The sequence below is a fragment of the Embiotoca jacksoni genome, unplaced genomic scaffold, assembly GCF_022577435.1.
Source record: "Embiotoca jacksoni isolate LCO1_2020_lvr unplaced genomic scaffold, fEmbJac1.0.p SCAF_66, whole genome shotgun sequence".
In the NCBI taxonomy this organism is placed as follows: domain Eukaryota; kingdom Metazoa; phylum Chordata; class Actinopteri; family Embiotocidae; genus Embiotoca; species Embiotoca jacksoni.
In genome coordinates this window covers 1,321,060-1,333,751 of record NW_027185421.1, presented here as the reverse complement: position 1 = coordinate 1,333,751, position 12,692 = coordinate 1,321,060, and the positions used below count along the sequence as shown (strand labels likewise).

At 44.0% G+C, this 12,692-nt stretch overlaps 1 protein-coding gene across 1 annotated transcript in view; it reads right to left on the bottom strand.

Annotated features, from left to right (window-relative positions):
- Nucleotides 1–5,245, bottom strand: part of il21r.1 (interleukin 21 receptor, tandem duplicate 1) — a 12,094-nt gene extending 6,849 nt beyond the window's left edge. The window contains exons 1-8 of the mRNA XM_069175379.1: nucleotides 4,995–5,245; nucleotides 3,226–3,387; nucleotides 2,777–2,889; nucleotides 2,491–2,596; nucleotides 1,571–1,761; nucleotides 1,120–1,256; nucleotides 793–1,027; nucleotides 589–673 (exon numbers count right to left, since the gene is read on the bottom strand). Coding sequence (XP_069031480.1) covers nucleotides 589–673; nucleotides 793–1,027; nucleotides 1,120–1,256; nucleotides 1,571–1,761; nucleotides 2,491–2,596; nucleotides 2,777–2,834 — 812 coding nt within the window. The 5' untranslated portion in view covers nucleotides 2,835–2,889; nucleotides 3,226–3,387; nucleotides 4,995–5,245. The remainder of the gene's footprint in view (nucleotides 1–588; nucleotides 674–792; nucleotides 1,028–1,119; nucleotides 1,257–1,570; nucleotides 1,762–2,490; nucleotides 2,597–2,776; nucleotides 2,890–3,225; nucleotides 3,388–4,994) is intronic.
- Nucleotides 5,246–12,692: the final 7,447 nt, after the last annotated feature.

Genomic DNA, 12,692 nt, shown 5'->3' with positions numbered 1-12,692 from the left:
GAAAGATTCGCTGCAATGAACCAAAACCACGAGGTGCCATTATGTCTCACAGGTGGAGGATGACGTCATCGTATGAAATAGACACAAACAAACAAGAAATAAACCAAACAAACAAAGAGCTAAAGTGAGGCTCTTTTCCTCGTCTGTTTCTTGTGAGTGGTTTTTCTGGAGATGCTGTGCAGGACTTCCTACCGTCAGCTGCTGAGTGCAGAGCTGCATGTTCGCTGCAGCGGTTTCTGTCTCTACGTGGGAGGCGATGACAGGAAAGAGTCAAGATTGAAGCGGCGTGAAGGTTTTGCTAATTGTTTTACTGGAAGACGACGTGACCTTAAAGTTTTCTCCTCCTAAATGAGCATTCGCGTAAATTCAACTTTTAATCGTGATTTCTGTTCACGTTTTATTGCGTCACGACAGGACTTTAAACTTTCTCTGTTTTTTGTTTTTTTTTTATAATCGAACGTGAAGGACGATCAGTTTTAGAAAAGTTTTTGTTGTTGTTTGTTTCGTGTTCGGGGAAGATTCGAACACGCCCCCGTGAGAAGGTCAAATCACCAAACCAGAGAAACTCCGTTGTTTGGAGGTACTCACGGTCTTTTCTTGTAACCGAGCATCAGGAGGGCGGCGACGACGCCGGCGCCGGTCAGGGCGCCGTACAACCACAGCCAATCCAATCCTGGAAAGACCACGTTGTTAAATAAACAATAAACAATAAACAAAAAACAAAACGCTTCCTGTTCCTCAAATGAGTGTAAAAAAAATAAATAAATCAATAAATAAAAACGCTGTCCTCACCGTCGTCCTGTCCCGCCATCCTCCACTCCACCGCCGGGCTGCGATCGCTCCACGGGCCGGTCAGGTAATACGCGGGACACAGCCGGGCCTGGACGTCCACCACGTAGCCGGTGTGCGGCAGCAGATCCCGACGCTGCAGCACAAAGTACTTTTCTGTCACGACGGGGGATCGAACCAGGTCCTGGTCCCGGTCCTGGTCCTGGTCCTGGTCCCGGTCCTGGTCCCGGTCCTGGTCCTGTGGGGAGCAAAATGAAAACAACAACTCTGCGTGAGAGTCGTCGACACAATCTTACATTTCAGTTGTTTAGTTTTGGGCTCTTGAGTTACCTTCAGAAAGTCTCCGCTCGCTCTGATGTGCAGCCGGTACACCAGGCAGTCCTCGCTGCTGTTGTTGTTCTTCCAGGAGATGTTGTAGACGTCCTCCGTGTTGGACACTCGCACGTTAAAAGGAGGCGACGGCTTCACTGTGAGAATAAAGTCCGAGAGATGAACATCGTCGAAGTGACGTCGATGGTCGAGAGATTATTTTCTGAACTTTCCGAACATCAACAGAGAAATCTGCTTTAATTCATAAAGATGATCCGTAACGGGCTCGTTGGAAAACATCTGGAGAATAAAATATGTGAAAACACAACGCTTCTACTGGCAGAACAAAAACCGATCAAATATCTGTCGATGTTTTAATGACCGATAACGTTTTCTCTTCACGTTTATCTGTTCAGAAGAAATGAGGAAGATCAGAATGTCCCGTTGAGTGATAGTCGTCAGTCGGACCTACCCACATCACTCAGGTCCCAGCGGGAGGTCTCGGCCGCGCAGCTAGTTGGCGGACAGACGGTTGCCATGGTCGCCGTCGTCCTGCAGACGGTTCCGACGGACGCGATGTCATCGAGCTCCTTCTGATGCATCGAGCAGGATCGATTAGGCGGTTGGATGTCACAGCGGCTGGAGACATTCTGCCCTTCACCCCTGAAACAGACCGACTGTGTTTAGGATCAGTGACATCATCATCATCATCACCATCCTCATCATCTTCATCCTCCTCATCATTGTCATCATCATCATCATCATCACCATCATCATCATCATCATCACCATGCTAATCATCTTCCTCATCATCTCCATCCTCCTCCTCATCTTCACCATCGTCATCATTCTTATCATCCTCCTCCTCATCATCATCATCTTTCTCCTCCTCATCATCCTCCTCCTCCTCCTTGTCATCTTCCTCATCGTCATCATCTTCCTCCTTCTCCTCGTCATCTTCCTCATCGTCATCATCATCACCATCGTCAGACTCAACGAAGTTTGTTTACCGGTCTGATAGGAACAACAAACATCTGAACCACATGGAGTTTCTAATAAACATCTCTGACGAGAGAAAATGATCAAATGATCAGAAATAAGAATCAGCTGAAGTTCAGATTTCTTCTTCAACAGTTTGATCTGAAATCATCCAACAGCTTCGTCCGGTCTTTGTCTTGAAGCAGCGTCGCTGCGGCCTCAGGTGGCTTCTTGGTTTCCATTTTTCAGCTCTCAAACATCTTAAAATGTAAAGTGAGGACGTTGGATCTGTTGCTGCTGTTTTAATCAGGTTGAACATCAACGGTGTAACAGGTGAACTTTCTGAATGACAGCAGTGATGTTTCTGTAGAACACGTCACCGTCCTGAAACGTCTTCATGAACAGGACACGTACCAGCAGACGACCTCCAGCTGGACGAGATGCCGCGGCGAGGCCGAGCACGAGCAGAACAGCCACTCGCTGTAGTCCGTGGAACAGCTGATGTTGCAGAAACACGCAGCTGCAGAAGAAAAGAAAAAAAAAGAGGCCGTCAGCTTGAAGGAGTCGGATCCACTCACTAAACCTTCCCGCTCCACTAACAACCAAACCAGGTCATACAAAAAACACTTTCAAGGAGAGTTTGACCAAAAGAGCTCAACTTAAGTTTGTTACTTGTAGAAATGTGAAGGAGCCGACTCACCGCCGTGAAGGAGCGCGAGGCCCCACAGAGACAAGAGGAGGACAGGTTCACGGGCCATGGGGGCGACCCGCTGCTCTCAGCCGCGTGCAGAGGAGGAAACACGGCAGCTGAAACTAAAGATAGACCAACCCGTTATACATGTCTTCTGTGGTACACAGAAAAAAAAATGATGATTTCATAATGATTTATTTAATGATAAATTAGGGCAAAAAGGGGGACGACTCAAATATCTTCGTACGATCCAAGTTGCAGTAAACAGCAATAATTATAGTTATATTAAATATTATTTAAAAAAAAACCTTAAATCATAACAGACCCACAGAAACGTACTATAAAGAATGAAAAGTCATATTTTATCTCTGAAAACTGCTGACGTCTTTAAAAACAAAAAGCACCATTTTCTCAACATGTTCTGTTCTCGTTCAGAAATAAAAAGTCGACTTTCTTACCTTATTTTGTTGTAAAATGTCTTTAAAGTTAAACTTCTGCGAGCGAATGGATGCGCGAGCGAGCGGAGACACGGACGCACTGACGTCTGCGAGCGGAACAACTTCATGAGGAGGAAGTGGTGAGCTTTGAGTCGGTGGTGCCGTCCCACCACATCCACATCACTGCCATGAATATGCAGAAATACATGAAAAAAAACATCGTCAGGAAACTGAGTAAACAATTCAGTGTTCGTGTCACTCGACTCGAACAAAAAGGACCAAAATAGATTTTGTTTTTAAAAAGTGTCGAATTAACTTTCAAGCAGCTCAAACTAAACATTCACCTCCATTTCTTCCTCCGCAAATGAGTCCGTTTCACTGAAGATATGGTAATTGTTTGCAAATCACCTTGTTAACATTTACTCAAAACCATATCGACTCGTTTCGGTACTGAAATGATGAGAGATAATAGCACAGTTGGTTTTCACACCTTTCAAAAGACCCTTAAACACAGCAGCAGCAGCAGCTCGTGGGGTTTTCAGTGAGTCTGTATGAGTCACGTTCCCACAGCTCACAGACCATAATTAAAACAATGCTGCTTTTTTCTTTTTAAGTTGCGCGTTTTATTTTAAACCGACATGTTTCGTTTCAAAGTTGAAGCAGGAGGATCATAAACGGCGTCAACAACTTGAGATGGACTTTCCTGCAGGTAACGGTCTCCGTGGGATTCACACCAGCGCGCGTGCTGACAGCAGCTTTAACGTCACCTGTCGTTGCAGTCACACACAAAGCGTTGCAGCTGCTCTTAAATGCAGGCAACTGTAATATGTATTTTTAATTTTGTTTTAGAGCAGTGAGTCAGAGGGTCAAGTTTGCACTCATTTTTTCTGTTGCGTTATTTATGAACATGTACCGAAATGAAACCACCAAATTTCTTAGTGCACAAAAGCCCCTCAGAAGATCCAGGTGTTGGAAACACGCAGCAAAACCACTCCACGACAGCTGCCGTGTCGCTTCACGGCCACCAGAGGGCGCTGTGTAGAAAGGTTCAATATGAACCAGTTCTCTTGTTTTTCTACCAACTAACAGAATTTACTGATGATTTCTGCTTCTTTTAACACACTTCTGTCTCCAGATAATTAAAACAAGAGCAGACGTTAAATTCAGATTTTCAGTTTTGAGAGGAAAATCCGACTCGTGAGAATCTGCAGAAATAAACTTTTGGCCGTAAAGAGAACGAAGACAAAATGAAGGCGGTCGGTTTGGTTTCCCTTAAAGTTTGGAAAACGCAAATAGAAAATAGAAAGAGATGTAAATACCTCAGCGATGGAGATGTGTGAGAACTGTTGTTAACTTTCATATTTGACTGCAGAAATGAAATCTTTGAACTGTGCAGGGAGTTAAAAAGAGAAAGTGTTGGTGCCTGAACAGAAACAGGAACCGGTCGGTTCAGACCCATATATCAGCCTTTCTTTAAAAAACTAAACTTCAAGCAGCATAATAAAAAGGGGAAGATGTTACTTAACGTGTTACAATGAGACCTCGAAGATGTTTTACAAATCTGGTAGTTATAGAATAATAAAAACATGAATAAGGTTTGAAGAAGAGTTTTTGAGATGACCGGACTGACTTCAGGGGAATCTTCAGGATGTTTTGAGGCCTCCTCAGAGATGATCAGTATTACTGTTGATCCATCAGAACAGATGTTGCTGATGTTCACGGCAGACACAACACAGATTTATTATCAGTGACGGGAATAGAAACATCAGATATCAAACGAGCACACTCACCGGGGGAAGTCCGTGGTGACGTTGGGCTCGTTTTGTTTTCACTTCTGGAGTGACTCGGTTCAATCAGTTGATTTCAATCGGCTCCTTTCTTCTTCTTCCTTTCTTCTTTCGCTCTAAAAATGATTATCTGATGTAATTTAATATGAAATGAAATGTGTTTGAATCGGATCTTTTCCTTTAAGCACGAGGACATCTGTTCTGGGACCAATTGAACTTTCTTCACCAACAATCAAAAGTAAACGAAGTCCAGTCTCGTGCGACAAGTAACACCGACTGACGTACTGCGTCTTCTTCATGTGGGCTTTGTCTGTGTTTGCGTTTACAGTCGTTGTGACACCACAGCGCCAATATGTGGTGGGATCGCGGTAATGCAACTTAATCTACAAGAACACAGGCTGCAGACTGTATGCAGGATTCATTCATTGGACTATTATGTACATAAATAAAGGTCTGAAAGTACTTAATCAACCTCATTAATCATTTAGAATTATATATATATATTTATTTATTTGTTATTCCCACCTGAAAAATATCCCCAAAAAGTTCATGTAGCAACAACTCCACAACTCTGAGACCACCTTGGGCTCTATGAATAAAAGACACCTAGGATAATAATACAAAATAAAAATGTGTGTCTCCATTCAAAAGACATTTATGATACTAAATACAGAAGAGAGTTCATAGTTTAATCAAGAATTCATCATAATAAAACTATCCACTGATAAAACCACTGTTAGCTTTGTGTTTTCAGAAAATGGTGTTATCTAAAATTAATATAGAAACTCCACAAAAATCTGAAGTTTCACTTTCAAAAACCTGCAGATAATATGTTGCTATTTAATTCATACATGCGCCATTTATACAAAAGTAATGTTTTGTTTTTAGCCGACTAATAAAACTAAAATACTGAATATAGTATCTGTAAATATTTCATATACATTTCACCTAAACAGCCTGAAAGGTCATGTTTTATTTTAGTTTAGTGAGACTTCACTGCAGGGCGCAGTACTCAACTCCCTCCACTGGATGGCAGTATAGAGAGTTTTTCTTCTTGTAAAGTAAAATGCATTTCGACATCTTTATGTTCCTTTTGTTGCATTAGTGTCTGTTGTGTTTTTATTCTGCAGTGAATCAGTCCTTTTCTGTTCCTGTTCCAGTGACTCACAGCTTATTTATTACGGTGAATAAGTGTCATAAGAGTATAATGCTGGGCAAAAATGTCGCTTTGATAACAGGATACCAATCATATCTTTCCTTTACTTAACTCTGATGAGTAATAAGAAAAAGTTCAAAGAGCAGCACTTAAAGTCAGACGTTTATTCGAATGCAACAGATTTAAAAGAAAACTACGTCCCAATTATTTCTCTATAAAGCGTCATGTTTGTCGGTCTTATTTTATCCTTTAAATGAGGTCAAACCGAACTAATCGCCCTTCAAGAAGATTTCACAGCACTCCGCAATTTACAGACTCAATAAATATGCACAAACAAAGAAGAAAAAAAACCTGAAGAAATGTCAAATAGAAGACAGAAACAGCTTCTTGTCAGCTGCAACAAGAAAACAGAACAAATACGAATCATAAATAGTTCAGAAACAGCTCCGACATGCGTTTGTGACCTTAGTTTTGTCGTATCTGGGAGGTTGTTCCAGGGGGCACGGTGTGTGTGTGTGTGTGTGTGTGTGTGTGTGTGTGTGTGTGTGTGTGTGTGTTGCTCTTTCCAGTGGAGGTGGCTGCAGCAGCTCTCCTCAGGTTGAGAAGGTTTTTTTTATCCCTCTCGAGGGCTGCAGGCTCTCGTCGAGTTGTTCTGTGAAGTGACCCGCACGCTGAAGCAAAGTGGTGGAGGTGTCTGTAACCGTGAGGGTGGCAGAAGCGCTGGTGGTGCTGCTACATGTTCGGATGTGGCGGTGATGGGGGTGAAGAAGTGATGTGTGTGTGTGTGTGTTGGGGGGGAAGGTGTTTGGTTTGTTGTGGGTTAGATACTTGCAGCTGTGCGTGTGCTTGTCCATGTCTGAGTGAATAAGGGGAGGGAAGGGGCAGCGAGGGGGGGAGGGAGGGAGGTGGTGGTGGTGGGGGGGGAGATCAGAAGTGTTGAAGCATAAAATCTCTCTCTCTCTCTCTCTCTCTCTCTCTGTGTTTCCCCCCTCTGTTGGTGGGCCAGACGCAAAGCAACAGCAATTTGTGCGATTTCACAGCTCACCGAATCCCTAAAACTCTGACAGCCTTGCACTGAGGTGGGGGGGTGGAGGGGTGGTGGTGTTGGTGGGGGGTTGAGGGACGGGTGGGTGGGTGGGGGACGGAAGGAATGAGGAAGAGCGAAGGGATGAACGGATGGACGGCGGAGGCGACGACTGTACTGAAGACGACCAGATTGGAGGACGAGCGGGAGAAGACGAGGGGACGTTTTCGTCGAACGGACGCGTCCTCTCGAAACACGCGGCCTTCGTCTCCGTCGTTGTCGTGACGACCACGAGAAAACAGAGAGTGGCTTCGCATGAACCGAGCCACCAGCTGGAGCTCGTTTCTCGTTGGGCCGCTCGCGCAACAGGTCGGAGAAAACAATCTGCCACCTGTCACAGAGCTGCTTTCAATTTTCTTTGCATTTCAGTTAAATATATGATGAATATTTGTAGTCGTCACGCAGATAGAACAGAAAGGGAGAATTCTTTTTACATTTTTATCAACATCATTACATAATCTGGCAAATTTGAGTTATCGTCCAGTACTTACTTTCGTATTACTTACGCTCCTCCCCCAGCTCGTCCAAATATGGTCACTTCCTGCTCCAAACCACTCCGAAATAGCAAAGATAGTGACGGCTGTTGACAATCCAACGGGCGACGTCGCCGCTCGGTCTGACTAAAAGGTTTCCGTGCTGCCTCGTAACTTCATGTTTAAAAAAAAAAAAAAAGTCTCAGCCCACCAAGAAAGGAACCAACACAGAAAATGAATGATCTGAATAAACTAATCCCAACGTTTGGATTATTCTCAGAAGATCTGAGGGAGTCTTTGCTGATTGAAAGCAATCTTGGATTGCGCCCCCCCTCAGAGGGATTTAATGCATTCATTGTTCATCGTGTCCCTTCTTGGCCTTAAATAAGGCACCAATAGGGGAGGGGAGGGGGGCATTATTTTGGCTAAGACATGACTTATAGCCCTAAAAACAAAAAAAAAGGGGGTCACAACCTTTAAAAAGGACCACCTCGGATCTCAGAGGGTCCGACCGGCACATCTCCACATAAAGTGTTGATTTCCTGTTAGGACCGAGACGCGTCCTTCACAAAGCACCTCTTGACCTTGGGTTTCCCACTACAACCAACTATTGAAAGTGACGGACTCATTTACATGCTGAGGTCGTTCAGAAATCCGACCGTGGACTCGGTGTCAAAGGACAGCCGACACTGGGGGGTGCGGAGGGGGGGAGACGTACGGCGGCGGCGATGAGATACCGCAGATAACGACTCAAAAGGGCGGCTGAGTGCTCTCGTGATAAGAGACGTCACCCGAGTGCTTTGTTTTGGTTGTGAGGTCGAAGGAGAGTTCGAGGGGAGGCTCTTTTTTTTTTTTTTGTGTGAGTGTGTGGTAGAGGTGGAGGTGGAGGTGGAGGGGAGGGAGGTGGAGGGGAGGGAGGGGGCAATCAGGACATCTGCACAGGCTTTGAAGAGGTCAGCCACGGGACAGGAACCATTCTTAATCCCCCCAGCTGGGCCTGCGAGTGAGGATTTGGACCTCTGCTCACCCCCCCCCCCCCCCCCCCCACCACCACCACCCACCCACCCACAACAGTAGCTAATTGAGCTCCGGTGCTCTTGATCGCAGCACTTCCATGTAAAGCCCTGCATGCTTTCACAGGGATTTTGGAGTCGGACCAGGAAATCCCTTCTTGCCGTCTACCTGCGATCCTCTCGATACCTGCCGGCGGGATTTTCCACATATCCTCCGAAACATTTACGCTGTTGCTGGCAGCCCGGTTGAGGAAAAGTGGGTTAATTATAGTGGTTTTTTTTTTCTTTCTTTAATTATCAAATAACAATGAATGTCTGCAGCAACGACAACACAATCCAGACGTGTCAGATCGACATCGAAAAAGTTCAGTGGATGTTATTTCAACTTTGACCTGGATAAAAGTCCGGTGATCACCAGAGTCATTAGGACTCATCCACCAATGTTTGTTTCGGTTTATTACGGGGTTCCCACTCAAAAATCAAATGGCAAACTTTCAGCTGAAACTCCGTGGCCTCTAACAAACAGAAAAACATGCCGACGTCGTGCTGAGCAGACAAGAAACAGACACATCGTTTTATTCCCATCAATTCACAAGCTCGTTGGCATTTTGAGTACAAAACGTTTTACTGCTTTGACCTGCTGTACAATTATGATCACAAACGACGAGGCCTATTGTAACCTTATAAACAAAACGGTTTTCAGCAAGGAGCTCTCAAACTTCACATTCAGCTTTTCTGTTGCCTACTTAGACGTCTTTGAAGTCTTTATTTAGCAGCCAAAATTCTTGAAATCTATATTTTCCCGTCATGTTTGCCTTCTTAAGCTGCTACAAGAAAAGACAAATCTTTACTGAAATGCTGCCACATGTTGGCAAACGGATAGGAAATAAAACCAACCAGGCAAAACTGGAAACACGTGATTTAAAAAAAAAAAAAAAAAAAAAAATACTACATAGAAATTATAATATTTGAATAAACAAAAATTTTATCACGCTATTTGGACAAACGTTTAAAAAAATTCCCCAAAATTCCGACTTTAACTGTCTGGAAAAGAGTTTGAAAAATTCTCTAATATTTCAGGATTTGGCCCCAAATTTATTTTTTTTATCAAATCCTGAGTTTTCCTATCTGGAAAAATAGTTTTAAAAAATTCCGATAGTCTACGATTCCCCCCCCCAAAAAAGGATAAAATTCCTTACTTCTATGTCTGGAAAAGACCGTTCTAAAAATTCCCAGATATTCCCTGACATGGCCCCAAAAAATGATCAAATCCACTGAATCTCCATGTCTGGAAAGGAGTTTTAAAATATTCCCTGATATTGCCCCACACCGTAGTATATGACATTACCATGCAGGCTGAGGAGGGGTGTGAGGGTGGGTGAGGGGGGGTCAAGTGAAGGTTCTCGCCCCGATCAGCCAACTGGAAAAACTCCCAGGTTCAGAGGTCACGGATAAGCCACCCTGTTAGGCGATTGGTCGCACAAATCAAATTAGCATTGGCAGATGATCCTCGCTAAAACCGCCACCCATGAAGAATTAGCCGCGGTGGATTCATCCGAGCAGGATTTGATCCATTAGAAGGAGGTAACGCGCCTCGTGGTTCAGATATCGCAGGTGTTTTGTACCGCGTCCACCTGCGTTGCTCATTCTGTCCCCCGGAGACGACGACGTATTCTCACCGACGTCAGAATAAAGATTACAGTCGTCGCAGAAATATACAGACTGAATAATAATTATGCAACCGCGAGTAGCGCTGCTGTTCGAGGTAACGACGTCCTTCTGAAGTAACATCAGAGAGAAATGCTGTCAGACGTCTTTTAAAGCTGATTATTAGTCCACAGCTGCTTCTTTATCTTACGGAGTGATGCAGCACAGATGTGCGGCCAAACAACAGGAATTAAGTCCAAGACGATGATGCATCTCGGGATTCACCGCCAATGCAAAATCTTCGGGGTAGAAGCGAGATGAAAAATTCAACCGCTTCAATGAGAAGACGTCAGGGAGGTGGAGAGAATCGCGTCGGCATCAGAGAATTAGCAAAGAAATGCGAGTCGCCATCAGAAAGTTCCTGCTGCGCAGGTTTTCCACACGTTAACGTGAATATTAGTGATCTAAACTGTGGACCTGAAACTGGAGCAGAGAAACATCAGATTGTTTTGTTGGTCAAACTCTGTAAACGGTCAACAGAGACTCTGGAAATGTTCAGAAAGTCTACGGCGATGAAGCGACGTGTTCTGAGTGATGTTCACGTTTCAAGAGGGGGCGGAGCTTCACCGTCCGAGACCGAAGAAGAAGAAGGATCGTCATGGCAGGAGACACCAGCTGGGTTTTCTTTGTGTCACCGTGAATTCGGACTGTCAACACGAGTTCCACCGGGACCTTCTGCGGCGTCTGAGGGGAAAACATTTGCTGCGAACCACCTGAACTGTGGCGCCATGGCAACAGGGCTCTTTAAAAAAAACAGCGATTCTGTCATGGAAACCACTGCATGGGCTCAGGAACACTGAGGAACTCAGCGGGTCAAAAGCTCTGGTTAAACTTGTGTACACAGTAAGCAACAACTCAGGACATTGACGTTGGCACTCAGCTTGACCCACTGTCTCTATACAATTTCATTTTTTTTATCCTCTTCCACGACGGTGACCTTGCACACCAGCGGCATTTGGTAAGCAATGATTTATCTGCCAAATAAATTTGTTGGCTCCATCGGATTGTGTTTAAGGTGTTGGGGTCACTCACTAGGTCAAAAATGGCAGCTCATAAATTGAAGCTAAGCATGACTTTAAAAAAGCAAAGCGAGGCGACGGGGATTTTGGTGGGAGGGAGGGGAGTTCACGATGAAAAATTGGATGACTTAAAAAAAAATAAAAAAGGAGAACAATGTGGAGCAGAAAACGACGCACTTCGGAAGATGCTTAAGAAGCAAGACACATAAGGCGCCATCATCGGACACCTTACCTTGAGTGAGCTGCGGAGCCGAGGCGACTTATCAGTCATGTTGACAGCGTGAGGTTAGAGGGCTCATTTAAGAAGTGAAGGCCGGTGTCCCTCTCAGTCGACGCGAGATCATGAAGCTTTAGTCGCAGCTCACCTGTCTGGAAAATCTACTTAGAAGCCTCTCGTTCCAACTTATAAGTCTTGTTGAGGCACGTGTGCGCCGTCTATTGTGACATTGGGTGTCAGCGAGCAGGATGATGAGTGACGGCCGCCTCCGAGAGCCGTTTGTGAAACTTTGTCTGGAACCTGCGTCGTATTTTTATCATCCTTTACTTGAAGTCAGTCACTCCAGGAGTTTTATTTTAGGGCCCGAGCACCGATGGTTGCGAAAGCCTTATTGTTCTTCAAGGAATTATTATTCCGCATTATTATTATTCTCTGTAAACAACTGCATTTTTGGAGGCTTTATCATATTCAAAAACTCATGAATGATTTCTGTCCAAACTACCACAAATTTTAGCCCCTAAAATCACATTAATACATTTTAATGTGACTTTTTTTTTAATCATATTTCGGACGACATGCTGTAGTATGACAATGGTGCAGCATATAGTATACAGTATATTGTATATAGTATATTGTATATAGTATACAGTATATTGTATATAGTATATTGTATGTAGTATACAGTATATTGTATATAGTATATATATAACCAGGGCGATGTGGCTAAGTTTGATGTTTGGTCATGACACAGGAAGTTGATGTTTAAGGTGAAATGATGCTTCAAACCTCACGAAACTTGGCACCAACTTTCATGAGTTTTTGAAGATGTTAAAGCCTTCCCCAAAAAATGGGTCCGCATATCACTGCTTGCAGTAATTTTTTTGCTGATTGTTGTGATCACATTTTTTTTAATTTTTACGGCGGATTTTCTTCTCAAAAATTGTGATGTAATTTGTGGAGTTATTTTTTTTCCCGTAAAATTGCGAGAATTGCAATAAATTGCAAGCACTACCTGACGGAGGAATAAATATG